At 36.7% G+C, this 24627-nt stretch overlaps 1 protein-coding gene across 4 annotated transcripts in view; it reads left to right on the top strand.

Moving 5' to 3' along the window:
* Nucleotides 1-24627, top strand: part of fred (friend of echinoid) — a 110796-nt gene continuing 86169 nt past the window's right edge. For 3 of the 4 annotated variants that reach the window (XM_070286751.1, XM_017183030.3, XM_070286759.1), the window contains exons 1-2: nt 1-205; nt 2596-3001. In XM_070286751.1, the coding sequence (XP_070142852.1) occupies nt 2974-3001 (28 nt within the window). In that variant the 5' untranslated portion in view covers nt 1-205; nt 2596-2973. The remainder of the gene's footprint in view (nt 206-2595; nt 3002-24627) is intronic. The other variant, XM_070286754.1, reaches the window with a different exon arrangement.

Below are 24627 nucleotides of genomic sequence, written 5' to 3'. Positions count from 1 at the left end.
ACGGGCGGCAAAGCGGAAAAGTCGGAAAAGTCGGGAAAGCCGAACGGAACCGAAATGGCAAATACCTGGTGACCAGGAAAAAAAATAAGGAAAATAAATATAAAAAAAAAAAACACATACCGAAGAAACCCTACGTGAGTGCGAGTGTGGAAAAGCGGAAAAGCAGCAGCGTTGCAGTGGCGGAAACCGCGCTTCGCTTACACTTGTGCGTTTGTAATTATGCAAATTGCCGGGGCCCCAACTCTTTTCGACAAATGGCACTCAAGTGCAACTGTTGCCCCGTTATTTCTGCCACCCCATTCCTGAACCAACACCCCCTGACCTTGCCCCCGGCCGCCGGCCCGGAGTGGAAATCCGCCCCGCAATGTTATGCCGCATGCATATTCATGCCGCCAAAAGCCAGAAACTGGGCCAAAACTACAGAGTGCAACAAAATACGCAAACTGGAAGCAGCGCATAGAAAAAAAAAAAAAACTAGAAAATAGAAAATGGAAAAACTAGGCAACCCAACAAACAGTGACAAACAATTTCTGCTCAATTTAAAGCCGCTGCAAAAGTTGTGCTCCACTTACCTTCGCTCATCTGTCAAATCCGTATAATTTCCTCTTCTTTTTATTTATTTGTCGTATTTTTTTGTGGTCTTGCTCCTCGGCAACTTGTTGTCCTTGGTCTTTGGTCCTTGCTTCTAGGCTGCTCTATACAAATCCAAGTCAGAGCCAGACTCCCAAGCTCTCGTTTTCTCTCTGCAAATAAAATGCAAATAAATTATTTTTATTATTCCACTGTGACAGCTGATTTTGGGGTCCTGAAAAGGCGCATTTCACAATTTTCTTGTGCTTATTTCTTGGCCATTGTTATGGCTCTTGGTATTTTTATGTGTCGTTGAAAGTGGTTTAGCTTAAAGTTTGCTTGGCCAATGCATAAGCGAATTATGTGAGTTATGACCGAGTTATGGCTTAGCTTGAACTTTCTTAAACTTAATGCAGAGATTGAGTGAGATGTGAATTCAAGGAAAGAAAATCACAACAAGTGTTCAAGTTTTGTGCGTCTGTGTGTGTGGTTTTCATTGACGTCTGACTTTGTGACATTATGAAATATGTAAATTGAGTGAGCAATTTGTGTGCAGTTGTACTCGAAGGACCAATAAATTGTCTATTAAATCGTTTTGTGAAAATGTAAAAGCCAATTAAGATAGGAGATAGTTATTCAACATTTTTTGTGGCTATAAATAAAGTTTTTTATAGTTGAGAAAGTGAAGAAAACAATAGATATTTCGAATTCAAAAGCCTTAGCCTTGCTTAATAGCATTTAGATTGGAATAATTGTAGACTAAATGATTTATAAATTAAATATAAAGGAATATAAATATTAAAATAAATAAATATCATGAAATATAAACGGCTAAACGTTTTCTTTATAATAGTTTTGATTAAATGCATAAAGTTTACTGCGTTTTATAGGTTTATTAAGATTTTTTAAATACAAATTCAAGCTTCGAAATATTTAACTTTAACAAACGCTAGCAGATTTTAGTTTTTAAAAATTCAACATACAATTTAGAGCAGTAAAAAAAATTGTTTAAATATATTGTTTAGCTTAAAAGATAGTGTAAATAATTTCTAGCTTGCTTTGTTTTGAATTCAAAATTTTAATTAAATTTTAAAACAATTCAAAGTTATTTTAATTAAAATAAACTACACAAAAAGAAGCCTAATTGTTAAACAAACATAAGTCTTGTTGTTGTATTAAACAAATTTAATTTCTAAATTGAAAAAAAATATTTCAGGAAATAGTAAAAGCTAGGAAGACTTCATTTTTATAAATTTTTAGTGTTTATATAGTAAATATATTTATTTAAAATTAAAATCTCAGCTTCCTAGAACTATTTCTAATACAAAATCCAGATTAATTTCACTTGCAAAAAACACAGTTTAACAACTAAGCTTCCAACTAAAAATAAACAGTCATCATTAATAACTAATAATTACTCAGCATTTAAGTGGGAGTGAGTGACGAGGATTTCCATTAACAATTGGTATCGTCTCGCTTTTCCCTCCCTGTGCCCCTCAGCTCGGTTTTAAATAAATATCCCAGCAATTGGCCGGGCTTGGCCGGGTCGTAGGCCCATTAACCATTTGGATGGGTAGTCCGGCCCCTTGGCCAGGTGAGAGATAGAAGGTGGAACCTAATAAGTTGGGAGCACGCAACGATGGGCCATTTTCGGGCCGTTTGACTGACATGCTGGCCGCTCATAAGTTGCAAACATGAATAAGACATTAGCAGCCGTTTACATGTGTAGAAAAGCCAACTGACTCGCACAATTCCATTTGCAGGATCCATCGTGCTCTCTCTCTCTCTCTCTACATCTCTCTATCTGTCTCCCTCTCTGAAAGTTATTATTATTTGAGAAATATGTTAATTTAATGTCTGGGCCTTGGCCTCCCTTCCTGTTCTTCAGGGCCTCAAATTGAAATGTCTGAGGCCTTAAATATTCATTGCCTACTTCTAGGCGCCTTCCATCTGCATTTTACATGAGTCCATCTCCTTTGTCAGTGTGTGTGTCGCATTTAATTTAATTGAAACATTTAATTACAGTGCTCAGGCATTGCTCGTCACTTGGCTGCACTTCAAGTGCTTGAATATTTCAAAAAGCCTACCTACCTACTCTGGAATTAAAGCGTACAAATAAAAACAATAAAATGGGTCTCGGGATAATCGTTGGCGTGCTGCATTTCATCAAAATTGCATTGCCATTGTGACATTAAAATGCAATTTGTGTTGTGACTATCAAACTGTGCCCTCTTTTTCGGCGGATTAATATTTCTGTAAATACCAATTGGCCGGCAAACAGCTGCCGCAAACGCCAGACAAGCAGCAGAGCACCCAGGAAAATAAAGGAAACCCCCAGGAAACCCAGAAAAAAACAGAGGAGAAAAAAATAAAAATACATCAGCAACACAGGCACAGCCAAACATGTCGACCATAAAGCTGCTCATTATCGGTAAGTTTTATCTCACAATTAAACAGAAACAAAAGTGGAAAAAAAAAATGTGGAAAAAAAACCTTAATGAAGGCAGACTGAGGCAGCGGCGGCTGTGGTTTGCTCGGACTTTTCGTTTTATATTTCGCATTTATTTTGATGACCTCTTCCTGAGATTTTAAATATCGGGATTTTGTAAAGAGTTAAAGATAAAGATATTCAACTCTTTGGGATTTTAAATTTATTTAAATTTCGGTTTTTAGATTTAATTTGGGATTAATGCAAATTTATATATAATTTTGAACCTGTTAAAAACGATGTATGACCTTTTCCTAAGATTTTAAAGAGTTAAAAGTTAAAATATTCAAAATATTACTTATATTAATAGTAGTTAAAATATTGAAACATTTGTCAATCCCAAAAATATATTTTTTAAATAATCTATAAAGGGTTTTCTTCATTTACATGTACTTGAAATTATTTTGACATGACCTTTTATGTATAAAAATATTTCCCATACATAAGCACTTAGTTTAAAAGAACTAAAAATATATAATACAAATAAAAACCCAACAAATAACTCTCTTCATATTATTATAATTTCACGAACAAGCTTTCCTTTTCTATTTTCTGAATAAAAATCCCCTGCAATACTTGAAGAACTGCCAATCAGTCTCGTCTTGGCACAAATAAATCTCCTTAAACTGAAAGCAGCTTGCCTTTTTTCCGCCACTTGAGAATATACTTAAAGCCTTTCCCCCCACTCACTTTCCGTGTTCCGTGGGATGTAAGCCCCTCTTAATTGGTAGCTACGCCATATGCACCTTGCATCCTTCTTCCCGCCTGACTGACTTTCACTACCCCGAGTATTCATTTCCCAGACCCTCCCCAACCCCTCAACCAACCTTGGCCACTTGTTATCTGGCCCTTCTGGCGGTTTTCATTTTTATGGTCGCTCTGGGAAATTTCACAATGCCGCAAAAGGCGTTTACGTGTGCCACCGAGAAGCAGGAGAAGGATGAGTGAGCAGTAGGATGAGTGACCATAAACAAAAGACAACGCACCGCCGTCGCCCACTCATCAACAACATCATGGGTAAAATCATCTCCTCCTCCGGCAAGCGTTGAACAAAAATTCGGTTAACAATTCATTTCCGCGCTTTGGGCTTCATAAATTGCTTTTATTAGGCAGGCGCAACGAAAAGTAAAAAATTACCAGGGATAAAGGACGAGTGCGGGTGTGCCTGCCTGCGTATATGGGTAATAATAATATACTTCAAGTTTTTGCATAACAAATAAAACGAATCAAATTAAGAGGTTATAAGGGAGGAAGGGAAGGCAGTGTAACGGATCTCTGAAACAGTGAAAGAAATATTAAAAAAAAAGGAAAAAATATTCATATAAAAATAAACAATATCATTAATTTTCTATTGAAAAAGGCGGAATAAATAAATTATAATTGCATATGTAATATCACAAACAAAGAGTTTTAATTCATCTTTTGTTTGCATAACTGAAACTGTGGAGAAAAATAAACCAAGAGGAAAACAAACGTATTTTTTTAGTAGTTAAAAAATATGAAATACATGAAATTAAGCTGGTTATGAATATAATGTAATATATTTGTAAAATATATAATTAAATAAACAAATAAATACTTAATTTCATTTTCAATTTTCAAAGCAAAAATTAAATTCATATAACAAGCAAAGCTAATGAATCCCTTTAATTAAAACAAAAAAAGGGAATAATAAATATTATAATTCCCAGTGTAATTCAGCCCTCGAGGCAGTGACAAGTTGTGAAGCGGGCGAGTCAGGGCCGGCTTGCTTTTTTTTTTCGTTTGGACCAGGCCCAAACCCTGGCCGAAAGTTGTTGACAGCGCGTCCTGGGCACGCAGGCAATAAAATTCAATATTTCATTAAAACGCACGTTACGCATACGCAGCGTGGCACGGGCCAGGCGGCGGCTCAGGACCAAAAACCAAACCAAACGAAACGAAAATGAAAATGAAACGAAACGAAACGGAAAAAGGCAACCGCAGACTGCGTGATGTTGTTGCTTTTATCACACGCAGGTCCAACGTTCAAATCGGATTCCGTGTTATTAGCACTGGACTCACCACTCTCCCCTTTTTTTTTGCCCCACCAACTCACTTTTCCGCTTTTCCCCTAACAATTTCCATGCACAGAGAAAATAGTTACGCAAATTGGTGGGACTCTGATATGATATCAAAGCGAGGAAATCTAGAGATTTTAGTTTATTAAATGAAAGGGGGGAAAGCAGGTTAACTTTCTGCTATGTAAACAGTAATCATTGCATACTTTTGGGTGTGGTTAAAAATTGTTTTTAAATCTTTGGTAAGAGAAAAAGGAGTAAAAAGGTATAGCTTTTTATAATTAAGACATGATATTACATTTTTAACGATACTAAGCTTATCTCATGTGTTATATTTTATATAAAATGTACAATTTTATTTCTGAATTTCCTTATCATTTTCAACTATTATTTTTCTTCTTGTGTAACCCACTTTTTGATTTGTCAGACAGAGCAAACGCCGACCGAGAGTACTCAAATTTCGCCCACGAATTGAGTCGTTTGTCGCTGTGGATTTCTCACTGACATTCCCCAACTGTAGTGGCTTCCCTCCCTCTTATGCTCCCTCTCTTGCTCTAACCATTTCTCCGTCTCTGACTCCAGATTTGGGTTTGGCTTCGGGTGGCGGCGGCGTTGGTAACGGTGGCCTCTGGTTTTCGGTTAGGCGGCTGCGACGCTGACAGATTATTTGCTTTATTATTCATAAGAACTACAGCCAGCGCCGGGGTCATGAGGCACTGCTGTAATTCATTGTGTTTCCGAGGGGTAACAAAGGGTAGATTGTTACGACTCTATCACAATGAATAGAGGGAGTTCAGTTTGTGCCGGAATACAAGTGCAATTGCATAGCAATTGAGTCGGTTGAGTGGTTCAAGTTAAAAGGAATTCTAAAAATACTTGCCTGCTGAAATTAAAGTTGACTTTTGTTGGGTATATTTTTGAAGTCCTTTAATTTAAGTGTTTCAAATTGTAGTGCTTAATATTTTTTAAATTATTTATTAAAGAAAAAATCAGTTTACTCCCATTTAGGGTCAATAAATTCTCCGTTTCTTATTAGTAAACCTCAGCCTTAAATCTTTCGATGCCTTAAAACCCGGATAATTCTTTAATCCCAAATGCAATTAACATACTCCACCCCCTGCCAGCACCGCGCCAGCTTAATGACCCCTGCAGGGAGCCTCCTCCCTCACGCCGCCCCCTCACTCGCTTCGCCCAATAAAAACATTTAAATGTTTAATCCTCCCGCGAAATGACTTTTACAGGGTGCCCGGCAGTCCGAGCTCTTAGCTCGGCTGGTCGACTCCCCAAGTGGAGTCCTGATTATAATGTAGCTACTCATTTGGATTTATTAATTGCGTCCTGGCATTGTGCGTAGCAAGTAAATTAATTAGCAAATACTTGCTTTAATAATCATTTTAATGGAATTTGTAATTTAATGCGCCTAACGACAGAGAGAACGAGAGTTTTATGTGGAGATTACGAAGGCGGTTCCCCGCCCACCCCCTTGGGCCAGTCTTATTGATTTTCCACCGTAATGAAATCGCCACCCACATTTCCCACCACCCAATGTTTTACTGTCTGAGAAGTCACCGCATGACCAGACCACAATTTGTTTAAGCGGCTTTAAATATTTCAACATGCCAACTTGCCAATCGGGCCATTTGCTAGGCCAGAAAGGAGGTGGCTTCCGGGGGGTCAGGGGTCAGTCAACTTCACTCCACTCGGCCTACGAACCGGACAGTCAATCACTTTATAGAAGTTTTTTATGGCAAACGAGACATTAATTGATGGCCAACGGTGTAGGTGATAAAAAATAAAGGGGGGAGTTTGAATAAGTAAATAAATTAGGGGAAAATATAAAAGCGAAATATAAATAGAAATATATAACTATAATAGACCTCTAAGGTCTGAATAAATTTTAAATAATTTAATTATTTCTAAGAAATTATATTCAAAATATTTGAAAATTGCACAATAATTACATTCGAATTATTTAAAATCTTTAAAATAAATTTATTGAACTCAAAAAATTAAAGAATGCTAGAAATGAATGAAATTATAAATAATTTTTGGTTTTAAAAATTGTTAACAATTTTTCCTGTCCTATTAAAAATATTTCCAAATATTTATAAACCTCTATTTTTAATTTTGAAATATTTTATATATATTATAAAATTTAAAAATGATAATTAAATTTTATTTTCTAAATCAAAACTTTTACAACTCCCCAGGTTTTTTTTTTTTTGCAGACTGCGTAAATAAACCAAATTACGCGTCGTAAAAGCCAATTGAAATTGTTTTTTATTTGCCTTTGCCATTGGCTGGAATATAATTATTTGCGTGCCTGGCCAGTTTTTCCCGCGAACTCCAACTCAAACTCTTGCCATTCGCATTTTACGATTTGATATGCTAAATAGCCGAAAAGTTGGCCATAAATTTTTAAAGCTTTCAATTATAATGACGATAAGCGGCACGTAGCCATGGCACCTCATCCTCCTCCTCCTCCTACAGCTCCTAAAAGCAGATAAGTTTCGTGAGAGTTTGGGAAATATATTTTCCGGCACATTGCACACACCTCGGCGCACACAGGACACAAACTCAAATTGCATAAATTTTCCAAATCCAAAAGCGGGGCGGGGGCGTTGCAGAAGTTTTCCCCCGATAAACGATGCAAATGCTTTAAGACTTGTCATATCATGGCCAACACACACACACACGTGTGTCTGTGTGTGTGTTATCTTTTAATTAAACATGAAAGTGAGTTGGCGAGCAAATTTGCTCAAACACACTGCAAACAGACAAACAAACAAACAAACAACCGCCTGTGGCTCAGGCAAGCGGCTGGCAAACATACAAATCATTAAAAAATCAAGCAAAACAAGCCAAAGAATCGTTGGAAAAGCAAAGCTTAAACAAATTTTTACCCACATTCCGGGGGCCAAAGGTGAGTGTCAACGAGTCCGGGCTTCTGGATTCCTGCTTCTGACAGCCGGCAAAAAGTCTCCTTGTAAACTTTAAAAAGGAAATTCAAAAGTTTTTACGCAGAGAGGGTTACCGGGAAAACATGCATTTGTACAAAGCTGTTAAGACAGGCTCTTTTACATGTTAACGTAGATTATGTAGGAAAAGAGTATGTCTTAAGCAGGGGAAAATGTAAATAAAGGCGACATTTATCATTAATTTAAAATGAAATATTTAAAGATTATTTATTTTAATTTTTTAAAATATAAAACATCAAATAATTGTCACTAAAATAACCTAGATTTATTAATCTCCTTTATATATGAGTCTCTTTCTTTGCCCTAAAAAAAATCTTTAAATATTTAAAACTATTTTATTTAAATTTATAAAATTACTTTCCTATCGGAAAACAAAATAATTGTCACATAAATAGCCTACATTAATTATTCTTTTTATATATGAGTCTCTCTTTTTGCCCTAAAATATTCTTTAAATTAAAATTTACACAGCTCCGGGGCTCTCTATTAAATAAAGCAATTTTATGATATATTTGGCAAATAAATTTCCTAGATTAATGCATACTAAACTCACTTAAATCATGTTTTACTTTCAACCCAAAGCAAATTATTAAATTATGGAATTTAAATGAATTGAAAATGATAAATAGAAGCTATGACATTATTTTCAGCTTATCTATGTGGGTCATTAGAGTTCCCTTGTTTTTTCGGTGAACAATTTAAAATTAAACTGATTTAAAGTACAGCCCACAGCTAGTTGAGGCTTTAAAGCCTTTGCTTTTCACTTTTCCCCCCTCTTGGAGTTGAGCTTAGCCAACCAATTTAGACAAATTTCTATTTGCTTGGAGATGAGAGAACCCAACCGTGGCATCAGCAGCAGCCCACACACACAGAGGAGACTGGAGACACGAGTTCTCTTGTGTACCTTCAGCCATAAGTCCATGCCGTACAAACATGTCAACCGAGCACTAAACCACATTACGAGAAGCGGAGATATAACTCCCCCGACTTTCTACGATTTTCCACTGGTTAAAAAAAGGAAAACGGAGGGAAAAGCTTTATGGCAGGGAAAGAGAGAGAGGGAGTGAAAAACTCAAATAGCAAACGCAGACAGCAGCCGACATGTGTGACAAGACAATGGCATTAGTTGCATTGAGGTGGCTGCTGCTGCTGCCTCTCCACCATAAGTTATGAAAGTTATTCCAAAATTTATAAGATTCACCTGAAGACGACGACGACGAGGTACTCAGAGCACGTCTGGCAATAAAAACGTGGCAAAGTCCTAAAAACAAACAGCATACGCATATCTAATTGAAGCTGAAAACACCGCAAAGGCAAACCCTAGGAATGTGAACGACTTTTTACACAGACGCTTAAGCAAGTACAACAAAAAATATAAAAATATATACCTAGAAAAAAAATCAAGAAAAAAATGGCAGGAATCAAAGGCAGCGAAGAAACCGCAGACACAATCACAGCAAAATGTCCTTTGGGTGTAAAATCGATTAGGACTCTCTAAGGAGGAGGTGCGGCGACGGCAGGTGGTGGGCGGAAGTCAATCAGCGGGCTGGGAAACTGCTTCCCAGACATTGGGGAATTACAGGAGCTCTCGGCATTACACAGGTGTGTGAAGCCATGTGAAAGTGCCTGGCTAATAAGCCAGCGACATCTCAAAGATTCTCATCTCGTTTTTGTGTCGCCGAACGACATTAATACTTGTGAAAATGGGGAATGGCATTAGTAGTGAGTAATAACGACTAGGGGATGCTCATCTGGTGTAGATTTATTACAGGGATTTGTCTAGGAACTAGCTTTAAATTTAAAAAATTAAAAGAAAATTTCTCAGAAGGATAATTTATATAGAAACCTTAAAGAGTTGTCTATATTTTTTATGTTATTATTTCCTGCTTCTGCCCACCAGACAAGGAGCGGACTTAGTGCTCTCCTCTCATAATTTCCCTTAAATTTATGTTACCCCATCATCAAGGGTATCAAATAAAGAACGGATGTGTTTGGCATTAGCAAAAGAATTTTCCTCGTGTTTGCTTCGAGGACAGAGAAAGGAAATGGAGATGTGGCGTGGTGGCTGGAACTGGAGCTGCCTCTGTGTGGTGTAGTGTATATGCTTGGTTTACTGTAATTGCACGACAAAGTAAGCGCGTAACTGCATATTTACATATCACTCTGCGACGACGACGTCGTCGACAACTCGATGAGAGGCGAGAAGGAGAAGTTGGGGCGTGGCGAGGGAATGAATTAAAATAAATTAAAGCATGCTTTCAGGCGCTCCCGCGCACATGTAAATAATGCAACGCAATTTTTCTCACGCATCCACAGAGAGAGACAGAGACAGAGAAAGCTGCGATGACAATGACTCCCCCCTGATTGATATGTCCATGCTTTCCCCCCAGCGGATCTTATCATATGGCCCAGCTCAAGGTGTTGAATCATTTAAGTTGTCGCAGCCATCAGCCATCTCGCTTTGATTGCACCAGCCAAGGATGCTGATGAAGGATATGCCAAGTGCTGGAAGCACTCGAGTTATTATGGCAGCCTCTGGCATTTCAGTCTCTCTCTCTCTCCCCCTACCTCTCTCTACCTGTGGAAAGCCAAATCAATTAGATACATGAATCTGGGAAATGCCTTGAGACAAGCCCTGGGATATATACACTTTCCCTCAGGGCTGATGATTAAAGTGCAGAGTGAACTGACCCCAAAGGGGAAGTTCTACAAGCTCGAGAGGAATGAAAATAATGCATAAATTAAGGCCAAGCAACAAATAAATAAATTGTGTTAAGTAGAGCAAGTTATTTTAGAGAATACAAAGCAGAATTAAAATAGTAAATACATTCGAGAATTTAAATTTAAATTAATTTAAAGAGAAAAATAAACTCTTTCTACACAAAATGAAAACATAAAAAATATTCCCTTTTAATTAAACATATTTCCTTTACTTGCCAGCTAATTTCTGTGGCTTACTAAATGGAAAACCAACAAGTTATATAAAAAGAAGTATTCATACAGTGGTTTCTATTCCCTTCAAGGGAAAAAGCCAAAGCCAAAGCCAACGCCAACGCATGCAGACTGTACTACCCACACATCCATAGAGATAACACGAGCTGCTCGCATTTATATAGCTCACACAGACACTCACAAACACATATCGCACAACTTTTACTGAACAGAGAACATAAATTATGTGGAAAACTATTGCCAAAGCGAAAAGGAAAGCTAGGAACAAAGAAAACAACAGCCAGCCAAGAGCAAAAAATTTGGAATTTCCGCAGAAGCGAGTTGCAGCACCTTGGTTACCTTTGTCCACTCTTTATCCGTTCTTTGTCCGTTTCCATTTCTGTGTCAGGTATTTCCCCCCCATACACCACCCCAATTTTCCACCCACTGTCAACTGTCAACTGTACACTTGTCTTAGTTACGCACTCCCTCTACGCTACTCGCTTCTCACCCTCATGTATGCTGCTCTTTAGCGGCGGTGGCTTGTTAATCCACATACAAATATTGCGCATACGCCCCGTGAAGCTGAATGAAAAAATACTTGTAGACACTAAGAAAATTTAGTTAAACTTGTTTATTGTTAGATAATATTTATGTGTTTTTTTTTTATATTTTTTTAAGACTATCTTCTTTTTAAAAGTTACCTTTTTCGAATATAGCGTATACGCCCCGTGAAACTAAATGAAAAAGAGATTTTAGAGAAAGAAAAATGTAGATGGAATTTGTCTATGTTTTACGATAATAATAATCAATTGTTTTTTTTTAAAAAGGCTGTTTTTTTCCACTCTTTTTTGTACAAAAACTACATTTTTTGCAATATTGCGTATACGCACTGTATAACTCTTGGAAATACTCTGTAAATAATTTGTTTAAATGATGATTTGGAATATAAAATATGTTATTTAGAACATTATCTTATAAAAATTTGTATAATATTTAAATATATATTTAAAAACTTTATAGAATATTTAAATATATATATATTTCCCCCAATTTTACCTTTTCATTTCCCTTTTTCCAAGTGCAACTGCAGTGTGACTTACAACTAGGTGAGCTATGTTTTGTGTTTTTGTTTTGTGCCCCGCACTTTTGTTTTATTAACCCAATAACTAAATGGGGAATATGTCCCCTTTGTAGGCCCTCATTCTATGCTCTCCTCTTTTCCGCGTGTCAGCCTAAGGCAAAAGTTAAAGTCAAAAAGAGTGGAATGCGGGTGGCTTGTCTTTTGTTTTCCGTATTTGTTTGCTCCACTTGTCAACTGCAGTGGCCGCCACTGTAAAGCTACCCTTCCCCAGCTGCCTTAATATAAATATATCCAGGTATATATATTTTGTGCACCAGCTACTTATCTAACACCTTTGACTCCATTACGCTTCGTCCGCAGCACAAGCTTACCTGTCATGGCAACCCATCAGAGCCTGGCTTGTCGGGATTTTAATTAGCGCCAGATGCAACAGGAGTGAAATTCTTCCATTTTTCCTGGCAGGATGTCCAGTGCAGAGAGTTTCCTGCATGTCCTTGCTTCACACCGTTTTGCCTGCTCGCTGGCGCGGCAAAACGTTTTGGCCCGAACACCTCTCCCTTCTTTTGCTCTCTTCGTTGACACGCTCTTGTCGCTCATTATCCTTTATGAATTTTTCATAAATGCAGCAGCAGGAGCAGGAGCAGCAGCATGAGCGGGAGCCGGAAAAAAGAATTAAATGAGAAAGAAAAGTCAGAGCAGCGCGCCAAGGAAACTTCCAGCAATTGAAATTTTCTCTTCTTTTTTAGGAGGATAATTTCTTAAACACGTGCCGGGCAAGCTAATGCCACAAAAGGCAAAAAAGACGCAGGAGCAAGGAGCCAACCCAAATTAGATTTAAGCAACTCCATTGAAGTGTGGGGCAGGGGCAGGGGGGTGTACTGAGGGGGAGTTCCCCTTAACCTTAGCTGTGGCAAAGTCGCCTCAAGGTTTGTGGAAGGATCTTGCAGCTTGGCTTTGGCCTTTCCTCTGCCACATGGCATTGCATTTTTTATTACAATTTCGCACTTTTGCAGGACTTTTCTGCTTTTCGGAGCTAAGAAGGTGACCAGGAGGGGTTTCTTAGGGATATTTTCAACTGTTTCAGGAGCTGATTGTCCTTTTTTTGTGAGATTCTGCTTTTTATCCAAGCAGAATGGTATTTCTGATTTCTAAAATCAAAATAAAATATTTAAAAATATTTTTAAAAAATATTTACCAGCTCTATTATAATTCCCAATAAATCTCTGATTACTCAGATTGTTTACCTTATTAATGCAGCTTCCTTTCCACAGAAATCTGCTACATCCTTGATTGCCTTTCCTATTAACTTCTGACCTGTGACTACCTTTCTTATCATTTTCCCCAACTGTCTAATTGTTTTTCCTTTCTGTTAATTGCTTCCCACGGCACCTTTTCATTTCCAGGGTATCTCTGAGTGGCCATCTTTCTCTCTCCAAGGACCTTCTTTGCAGCAGATCCTTGACTACAGCTGCAGCACAGATTTGTCTACCATCCGGTCGGCCCTGTGCATAATTTCTTTTTGTGCAAATTGCAGCGCTTAGTTTTCCTATTTCCCTCGCCTTTCCTCACCCTTCCTGTTGTTATGTTTCTGCTTTCAATTAGAATGAGCAGCGTGCGGCAACAGTTTGTCCTTAGTCCTTCGCAGCAATTGTCCTTCGCTTGTAAGTTGAATGCTAAATCTGCGGCAACTTCTTTGGGTTTTCCGAGCTGGCAGCTGAAGCCCAGTTGCACTTTTGTTTCGAGTCGCTGAGCCGTGTCCTCTCCACGCTCTCTCGACACTCGACAGTTTTTGGCCCCGGGGCCCAGACGGATGCTCCTTGCCATAACTAAAAATATAAGACACTCGTTGGCTGCTCTTTCCACCAGGTTTTCCTTGCATTTTCCTCTGCTCATCTCTCATTTTTTATCAAGCATTTTCGCCACACAATTCTCACAATTTTCATTCTCGACTCTCGCCTCTATTGTTGTCTTCCCTCAGACGCCGCCACTCGAGTGGCACTTTTGGCATGGCATACATGTCGATTTAAGGTCCTGCGGGTAGCTCTAATTGTTATACCCTTTCTGGGGAGTTTTTAGGGATTTTTAGTTAATTTATTTGAGGTGGTAAATGTAAAAAATATTTTAAATAGAAATTAGAGAAGGTTTGTAATATTTTTGGGTTTGTAAATAATTTGTATTCCATTCATTTTTTTTACTAAAAAATATTTTCCGAGTAGAAGATCATTATCAAGCTTTTTATAAATGTTAAAAATATTTTTTAAAGAGTATTCAAAGTCTAGTTCCATCTTTTATTCATATTTTATTGTTGTGTCTTTTGCTGCGAATTAGAGAAAAGGCCTTCGCTGCATTGTTTGCTGTCTGCTGTTAACTCTTCTAGGATCCTGTCCACGGGGGGAATCTTGGTATCTGGATTGTCTCCATGGCACCTTGGCTGCCAGTCTCCTTCGACAATTCATAATCTCTTCCCTCAGCCAACCGCAGCTCTAAACTTTAATTACAAAGGACAAAATGCAGCGGTTACTGCGTTAACATGGAGACCTCGTGCACTTGCACCTGGCTTTGGTGGGGTATTTCCCTTACCCTCTTCTTGGCACTTCCTTTTTAGGGCTGGGACTTCCCCCTTTTAATTTCTCAGGACCTGCAACGATGACAGGCAGCGTGCCAGCGCGTTCGCACTTTCGCTTCAAAAGTTTTTCTCATCATAAAATCCGCGCCAAAGGCTCTTTGACAGTTTTAGAAGGCGCGCGAGTTTTTAATCAGTCGCATGAGTCTTGCGCCTCGCTGCGCTTTACAACACTTTTCCCGGCGCCCACTTTGCGGTACTCTTGGTTTGGCAGATTTCCGCTTACCAAAGTCCTTTGAGGAGTGCCTTTCAGGGGGGGGGGGGGGGGGGGCCATTTGTGTGCGATTTGTGGTTTATTATTGAATATTTGGGATTAGGTTAGGTTTAGGGAACTTTGGTGAGAGAGTTTAAGGGAAAGTTGGTGAGAGAAGTGAGTTTAAAGTTAACAATTCTAATAGATATAAATGTAATTTAACTATTTCATATACCAATTTATACTATTTAAAATCAATAACTTCTTAACAAACTTATCTTAACTAGAAAACCTCAAAATAAACCTTAGTTTAACCCCTTTTATATATAAACTCCCCATACTCAAGTCTTAGTTTCCCTCACTAAGCTATCTTAAACTGAATTCCATCTCACTTAAACCACTATTAATTTCCAGGACAGCAAAATTCTCCAGCTAAGCTACTAAGCATTTAGCAACCACAGCCTAGGAAACCAAATTAAATTGCTTAGAAATTTCTATTTACAAAATTGTTGTTCACAACACTTATTTAATAATTTACCAACACCTAGCCAGCCAAAGAAATACCTCAACTGTGTATGTGTGTGTGTGTCCATTGCTTAATTACTCAAGATATCGTAATTACAATTGAATTGAATTATTCAAATACCTGGCCAGGAGTGTCTTGAATTCACTCGCTTTAAATATATACAATATTTATGGATTAATTATTTAAATTGCCAGTGTTTACACGCAGCACACGCTTCTTTGCAAACAAACCCTCGATCTGAATTGAATCAATCCCATCATCATCCGACAGACAGACAGACAGACATTGATGAGCTATAAGTATGTCAACATGCATTGCAATCATATAATATACACCTACCTCTCTCTCTCCTCCTCTCTTTCCGGTGGATGTAAACATTTGTTGGCTTGTTTTTTAATAAATTTTAAATAAACACCGAGTGAGTCGCGAATACAGTAGGCAAATATTTGCATTTAGAAGCGATACTTTTTCATTTTGAGCCGGGTTCCCGGGCCCTGTTTATATGGCATTATGCCAGGGACAACTTCTGTTTGCTTTATAAATTATTGACACTTTATTGACAGGCGTGTGGAACAATGGCGCATCAACTTCATTATGCCTCTCAACGCACAGTGGGGCAATGAGCGCGACAATTGATTGTCAGGTGGGCAGAGTCACATAATCCCCCTTACGCAAAAAACACTCTCTTTAAGCCCTCACGCACAATTGGCCAATTTATAAATTATGAAAAAACTAACAGAATGTGTGCATAAAATATTTAAGTGCACCTAATAAATAATAAATGTCACAGACACAGAAAAAAAAATGAGTTTGTGTGTGCTCGGAAAATGATAATATGAATTAAGTCCATTTGACACCTTTAGTTGGCGTAAAAATCTTTTTTTCCTCACTTTGGCACGTCGCACACGTGGCGGCAGCATATATATAAAATTAAGTGCTATATAAAGTTATTTATTTGCATAAATAATTAAATAATTTGCGTGAGTGGCGGAGGGCCTGGGTATATCTGCTGCTGCTGGTTGCCTAACAAATTGATTGTGGATTGCGGAGAGAGCAATCAAGTGGAAAGAGCCTCCTCGTCCTCGACTCACTGAGCAGCTGAAATTTTCAAATGGAAATATCGGGCTCGATTGAATTGCGAGCAGTGGGAATTGATTGATTGCGAAACTGCTGGCCACACCTCCCCTGGGATCAGTTAAGTGTGGATGTGGGTGTGGATGTGGGTGGGAGTGTGTGTTTGTCTACAAGGGTTTCTTGAATATTTAAAGGTATTCACAGGCATTAATATTAGATAAGCAAGCACTTTTTTTCTTTATTGGGAATTTGTTAATTATTGATTGTGTTTGGTCTTTAAAATTAGTCTTTAAATGGGGGTTTATATTAAATTTATTGCTTAAAGTGGTTTAGTTTTATAAAGCTAAGTTTTAGGTAGCTAAAAAAAATAGTTCAAATAGTTTAATAATTTATATTAAAATAAAAAAATAATATATATAAATATAAAATATATATAATATTAAAATAACGTCAAGTTCTAAAGCTTTTGTTCGTAAAACTCCCATTTAAAATTCTTTTTAATAACATTTTAAACATATTTAAAAAGAAACATTTATTTCAGCTTTCTTGTGATATGATTACCACCAAAAATCAATCTAAATATTTATTTGTTTATTTATAAAATTTAATACAAGTTACCAATATTCATTTACATAACCTGTCCAACCTAAATTTTCACCTTAATCCCCTTTAAATGATTTTCATTCCAAAATCACTTTAAATATATATATATTTCCATTTATTTCATATTAAAATCATTTTATATATGCATTTACATTTATTTAGTATTAAAATCATTTTAAATATACATAAATTTTCATTTATTTCAAAGCAAACCCTAACATATTCATTTAATTATAATTTAATCAGCTTCTCCAAAATAATTTGTTGATCATTTTTTTGTACTACAATAAAAAGTACAACTTTTGTCAATCAATTCAGGCGGCTAATTGCACAAATTTTGTATTCCATATTAATTTACATATCATATAAATTAATTCCCAATCGGGCAACGTTGGGGGGGAATTTATTCATGAAGTTGTCATGGGAATAGAGCATCGAATGAAGTGACATAAGCTGCCAGAATGAAAATGGACCAACTTTTCCTCTACCCTCTTTTTTATGGTTATTTTTTTGTTATTTTTGTTGTTGTTCTTTTATTCCATTTAATTTTTATTTGCCCACACACGTGGCTGGTATTCGTTCGTCACTTTTGTTTGCCGTGTCGCCGTGCGACAATTGATTTATATCAATTTCCATGAAGCGCCTCTCCACTTATGTAATATGTAACGCGCATGATTAAGCCCACACAGACACTCTTGTGTGCAAAAAAATAAGTTAAGTCTGTTTGCATTAATTAAAAGTACAGATGATGATGTTGACGAACTGTATTTGCGGTAATGACTTTGGCATGTTTATCACGCAATTTATGAAAAACAAAAGGCTGGTCAAAGGTGAAAAGCTGCCCTTTTTCACCCCCCAATCATATTAAAGCTTTATTAAATGGGAACTGATCCAGGCTCCATTTTCATTTTTATTACCATTGCCATGGCCATTTCCATTCACATTTCCCTCATCATCGTCAACAACAACACGGGGCCCAATAATTCAGGCGTGCAAAAGCCGAAAGAAACAGCGGGCCGAACGTCAATAATGCGTAAATAAAACACAATTTGTCTCAATAAATTTTCAATTAACGTTGAAACATTTTCAGCTTGCCGAAAAGCCACAGACAGCCGCATTTTTAGCATCGGGAAAAATAAAAAGGGAAAACTGAGGAAGGCGCGGGGCTTGTCTAACTGATTGACAAGAAACGAATCAAAATTGAAATATAAATGAAGCAGCGTTCCATGCAGCAGTCCTGTCCGAAAAGAGGAAATAGGGAGAAACGGAAAAGCGGCGAGTTTTCCAAAAGCGAGCCAAAAATTCGGCATGCTGAAAAGTATGCAATATAAATTTTCAGTGAAAAAGCTGAAGAGCTGCAGAGAAAACGAATGAACTTTGCGTATAAATACAACTACGTATAAATAAACTAAACTAAAAGTTATGAAGAAAATTAAATGCTCTAAATTATATAAATTTAAAAAAATAAAAAAAATATATATTTATAGGAGTAAGGCTTAAGGATGTTGGAAAAAAATAGTTACAATCAATTAACATATTTTTTATGGGTTTCTAAAATACTTAAAAATATCTAGGAAATTCTTTTTTTTAACATCACTATTCTAATCTAAAAAATGACAATACCAAATACTCAGCAAATAATCTCTATTTAAAACCTATTAAACTGATTTATAACAATTTTCTCAACCCAATTTCACTAATAATTTCCTAAAACTCAAATTTTTATATACCTTTCCACCTAAATTACACCTCTCCATAAAATCAACATACCCCAAACTTTAGTGAGAGCAAAAACTAAACAAGTTTTTGGCGTTTTGTCAAAAATCAAATTACGAGTCTATGCCCAAAATGCAAATTTCTTCTTTTTTTTTTGCCTCGAGCCCAGAGAGGGGGTGCTGTGAATAGTGTACACTATATACTAAGGGAAAAAAGGGGAGTAAAACCCATCATCCATCGGTTGACAGAGATGTTCTCGAAATAGCTGCCAAAAACTTTAGCAATTTATGGGTTGCAAACGGGAATCTGCCGGCTTTATGCTCCTCGACATAAGCATGCAATTGACAGGCTGTCTGCTTTTAAAATCCATGCTTCATACTCCCTTCGCCTGCGAAAGCCTCTTCCTTTTTCGGAGAACAGATCAACAGGATATAATGAACATTATGCCCCGGCGATGTCAATGCACAAAAGCTAAATGAGTGGATAAAAACCCCGGGGGATATAAAGTTAGGAATCGGAGCAGGAGTTGCCTTGCCATCATCATTCAGTTAGTCGAACAATAAGGAGTGCGGCCAGGATGCGGGGGACTGCTGCACCAGAGGAACGGCAGGAACTCGGCTGCAATCAACATAATCGTCGAGCAGGAAGGAGCCGTCCACCAACAGCGGGCCATGACAATTCCAAATGAATGTTAAATACCAAAGGGATGGAAGTGGAGATGTTCAGAGGGGTTTTTTGGGGTGGTTGGTTCTAGGGGAAGGGGCGGTTGCAACACAAAACAGAAACAAACGAGTGACGACAAACATAACAAAAACAGCGGAAACAACAACAGGAGCAGACGGCAAAAAAAAAGAAGAAATTAGTTGGGAAAGTCTAAGTAGACAAGAGGGATACTCATTAGTTTTTTTTTAATTAATCAAGAATTTTTCTTTTAAGTTAATATTATTTTAAAATAATAAAATAGATATAAAATGTATTAAGAATTAATTATATTAATTGTTAAGAGGTTAGAAAATATTTAAAGCTGTTAAGACATAAATAAAATTAAAACAAAAAAGTAGATGTTTCCCTTATTTTATTTTTAAATAGATTTTTATTTAGTGTATATAAGGTATATTTTCCTTATTTTACCTAATTATCTTCCTCTAAAAACAATATACCCTTGTTATCTTTTGTGGTAAAGGGTATAAAAATGTTAAAAACAAGCAAAACAAGTAAACATTTTTGCTAGCAGCGACAGCGGCAACAAAAGCCTTGCCACATGCTGTGACGCCAGCAACAACAGCCATAACCATTGCTGCAACAATTGCAGCAACAGCAACAACAACAACAACAACTGCAGCAACAATAGCAATAACAGGGAGAACAACAAAGTTGCATAAAAGCGCAAAAGGCAATCCACACAAAAGGACAACATGCTGTATACAAAAACAGGACATCATCATCTGTTTGTCTCCACAGACAAAAAAAGAAAAATAGAAAACAACACTTAAGATGCTCATTTATAAGGATTTCAACAGTTTTAATCTAAATATAGTCTTAAAATTTTTCAAGCTTTAGAGAAGGGTTTAAAAATTTCGAGTAAAAAATGTGTCTAAAAGTATGCAATGATTTTAAACCCAAACTATTACTACCTATTTTTTATACATTTTAAGTACATTTCAAATTCATTTCAAATCTCTAAAAAACATTTTTCTTTCCCAAAACCCCCTTTCATAATTTTAATCCCAATTATGATTCCTAATCTCTCTCAAAAAATAATAATTTTCTCAGTGCCTGTCGGACTATCTCCTCTTTGTCTGTCTCGAAAGCCCCTTTGGTTTTTCTTTCTCTTATTCTCTGTTTTTCATGCCCCAGCCAAGTGCACGCTCTATGACGTCATCAGTGGCAGTATTGTTCCGAAACCCTTGCCACAGAATGCAATATTTAATTGCCGCACGTTGTTGTGTTTTCGTAGGGAAGGGGTTGGGGGCCACTGAAGGACCTGGCTGGAGCCGAATCAGTAGCTAACCTGACTGAACTGTGCTCTCCTCGACTCCACGAAAAACGCTGCTCGTCCGAAAGCTAATTAAGCTAAAAGTCAACGATGTCCACCAAAGTTGCTCTCTTCCCCCCTCGATCTCCCTTGGTCACCTTAACCCGCCGACGACTCCTCCTATGAGTCCTGCGAAAGTTTGCAACGCGCCAAAACGGACGACATTCATTTAAAATTAATTAAAAGAAAATTCGCTCAACTGTAAAACGAAAAGACAAAAGACACAAAAAAAAGTGAGGTAAAGGGAAAGAAATAAAAATTGAAGGATTTTTCCTCGTGTTTCCGCTGTTTTTTCTTATTTTTTTGTATTTTTTTGTACTTCACTTTTGGTAGTTGTAATTCCTAGCCGTTGAAGGATCGAAGTTTAAATGCTCTCATGGGAAAAATAGTAGTTAACTTGTTGGCTTGACAACAAAAATAAAGGAGAAAATATGGAGCCAAAAATAATAAAAGTTCTTGAGACTTTTAGAACTTTAATTGTAATTAATATTTTTATAGGTAGAAACATTTAAAGTATTTTAAAGGTTATTCTAGGAATATTTTTATAATTTAAGGATTTATTTTAATGTATTTTCTACAGTTTTCTGTAAGAGCATTCCCCATCGGTCATTGTTTATTATTTTATGGCCGTAATAAAAATCTGTGTGCCGGCTTTCATGGAAAATGTTGAGCAATTAATGTTTATTAACATTTGGCCTGAACGTTGCTTGCCATAAGCTGCTCCTGACTCCTGTCTCTTTTTTAATATATTTTTTTTTGTATTTTAACTGCAACTGCCGGATGCTCTTAAGTATCTGTAAGTGCGTTGGCTTCCTCCATTTAATTTTTGCCAACGCATCGAAGGTTCAGAGACACGAGTCTCGACGGAAGTCTAGACAACAATGTTGAAGGGAATGTGGATGGGCAGAGAGCAGAGTGTCATTCTCATTTATTTGCAATTTTCCTGCTTGTTTTCTTTGAATTTCCGGCTTTTATTCACATGCGGGGTATCACATAAATTATGGCCTTCGGAGACTTAAGACTTTGCCTCATATCCGGCCTACGGACAAATTGGCTCTTTTGGCCTCTTCTCTACCATAAAACTCGTATTGTTAATTATTATATTCTGCTGCAGGCCAAAAATCTGGCCAAAATCCAATCCAATCAGATTTGGCTGCCTTTTGTTTATATTCAATTTCCTTTTAATTTTGAGGCTTAGCTTAGGACCAAAACAATTTCCCAGCCACACAATTGCCATAAACAAAAACACACCATCGTGCTGAGCCATTTAATTGAGTTTAAAATTACAGGCCACACAGAATGCAGGCAAATTTAAGACAGGGCCAACAGTTATGCTCTCTAAGTTGTTCGAATTTCACAAAAAAACAAAAAAAATAAGAAAAGTTGAGCACTTTTTTCCACTTCCAGTCACGGCTTGAATTCCCTCTCCTTCGACTTGATTCGTAAAATTGAAAGTGATCCTTGCCAAATATTTGCCAGTCATGTGTGAGAGACCCTACGGTTCCACCGACTGTTGCCAGGCGCCTAAAGTATCTCTGTCTGTGTCAGAAATAATTAAATCAGACACACGAGGCGCACAAAACTCACACAGATAAACAAGCAAATTACGTGAGTTCCCCAGAAATGTAATACACCCACAAAATGAGTGCATTTTAACGAATTTTGAATGCTCTTTGTGGCTTAATTTAGGGGGAGATTAATTTTAAAAAAAGTTATGATTTATAAATATAACAATTAATTAATAGAAAAATTTGAATTAAATTTGCAAGCTGTCAAAAATTTTTTTAGATTTAAATTAATGTTAAATTTTAACAACCATGATAAAATAAATTAAATTACTAGACAAATATTATAAAAATAAAAATGTTTTAGTTATATTTAAGAAAATAATCTTTTTGTTATATGAGAAAATATAGCAAACATTAGGAAAATCTAATTAATATTTTTATTATTAATTAAAAAATATTAGTCATATTTTATATTTTTTTTTACTGTTTAGGCTTATACTATCTACCATGTTATTGTTTTGATTTTAGGGAACTTTCCTGAAATAATTTCATAGAAATTGAAGATTCTGCAAATATATTAAATTTCAACAAAAAATATTTATGGATTCTAGGAAAGAATAAAAATAAAAACCAAGTGTATTTGTAGAAAACACAAAAATAATCAAATAAAAGGAAAAATAATACAGCTTTCTGAAGCAAAAGAAAAAGAGAAATTAATATGACTGGACAGAAATCAATAAAATTATTTCAAGAAATAAAATATTCTTCAAGAGTTAACCAATTTGAAAGCAGCTTTTCATTTTTCTTACTTCGAGATAGATTCCCTCTCTTATTTTTTTGAAGACCTCCATATCTTAATCTGTTTAATTTCTGACCCATTTCAGTGAAAGCAATCCGTTTAATGTATGAATACTTCTGCTACCGCTACCCTACCCCTTGGCTCCCTAGAATTTCACACACAAAATTACCTCAGTAAAATGAATCTTTCTGGGTCTCTCGGCTGGGGGTTTCCTTGATAAAAAAACACTTGAGAATTTCGGGGAATACATTTGCTGCTGCTCCTCTCTGTCTTCTGCTAGATTTTTCTTTTCCCTCACCTGTCTGTCTGGGGCCGGCCTGTCAGGTGAAAACGGACAGCAACACCTAGGAAACTGCATACAATTAACAACGCCACCTTACCCCCGGCTGCTCTGTATCTGTATCTTTAGTGTTTTCTTCTCTTATTTTTGCGGCATCTGGCGATGCTGCTTGGCATTCTAATTTGCATTTCTGCATTTCCCTTCGCCTTGGCAGCCTCAATTGAATTTTGACGCGGCCGATCCTGCCTTTGGTCCTTTGGCCACCGGCGGCGGCGGTGGCATTATCTGCAGTTTGTTTCTTTTTTTTTTTTGGGATGGTATGCCATGGCTTGCATGTTTTATGCATGTGCCGGCGCCTGGGACGGGACACAGATACAGGGTTCAGCTACAGATACATATAACTTCAGATGCAGATACAAAAGCCAGGCGTCCAGAGTCAAAAAGCTTACAGCTTCTGGCTGCTACTGTAAAAAAATTGATGATGATGAAGCTGTATTTGTGAGGGAATTGCACTGGGGAAAAACATTTTGGAAACAAATAAATATATAAATAATGAAGAATGAAAGTTAAACTTATTTTTAACGAGGGTAAAATATTTTTAAATATTTACTATTAATAATTTAAGAATAATAAATATTTATATTTTATAATAATAATGAACTGTTGTCTGTTTTCGAAGAGATTTCTTAGTTACATTTTCTTTAGGCTAAAAAATACATCCTTTAATCCTAAAAGGTTCAAAATTAACTTGTTTTATTTATACAATTTTTATTTTTTCTATTTTAAATAACTCCAATTTTTTAACAGTATGCAAAACTAGTGGCGTAGAAAGTTGCATAAAAAAGTATTTGCAAAAACTTGAGCTTTTGTTCGCCCTCTCAACTTAACGACAGCAAAGGAGAGCTACACTTTTCTTCTTATTTTTTTGTACTTTGAATAGCAGGACGATTGGGAGTTTGTAGGAGAGAGTGTTTATTTTATTTGCAGTAAGCAAAAAACACATCTACATCTAGCAAAACTCCCTGGTAAATCCACGTTCCTCAAATTTTCCCCTAGCCTTATCTGTCGCTGCATTTTCAACGCAATGTGCGGCGTGTGATTTTTCTCATCCTTTTAGGAATTTCTAGCCACTTTTTTTCTCGAAGCTTTGGAAATGCGATTTTCTTGTAGAGAAGCATAC

This window comes from Drosophila kikkawai, chromosome 2L (assembly GCF_030179895.1).
Source record: "Drosophila kikkawai strain 14028-0561.14 chromosome 2L, DkikHiC1v2, whole genome shotgun sequence".
Taxonomy (NCBI): domain Eukaryota; kingdom Metazoa; phylum Arthropoda; class Insecta; order Diptera; family Drosophilidae; genus Drosophila; species Drosophila kikkawai.
The sequence above is the reverse complement of the archived record's forward strand: the minus strand, read 5'-3'. Positions and strand labels throughout refer to the sequence as shown.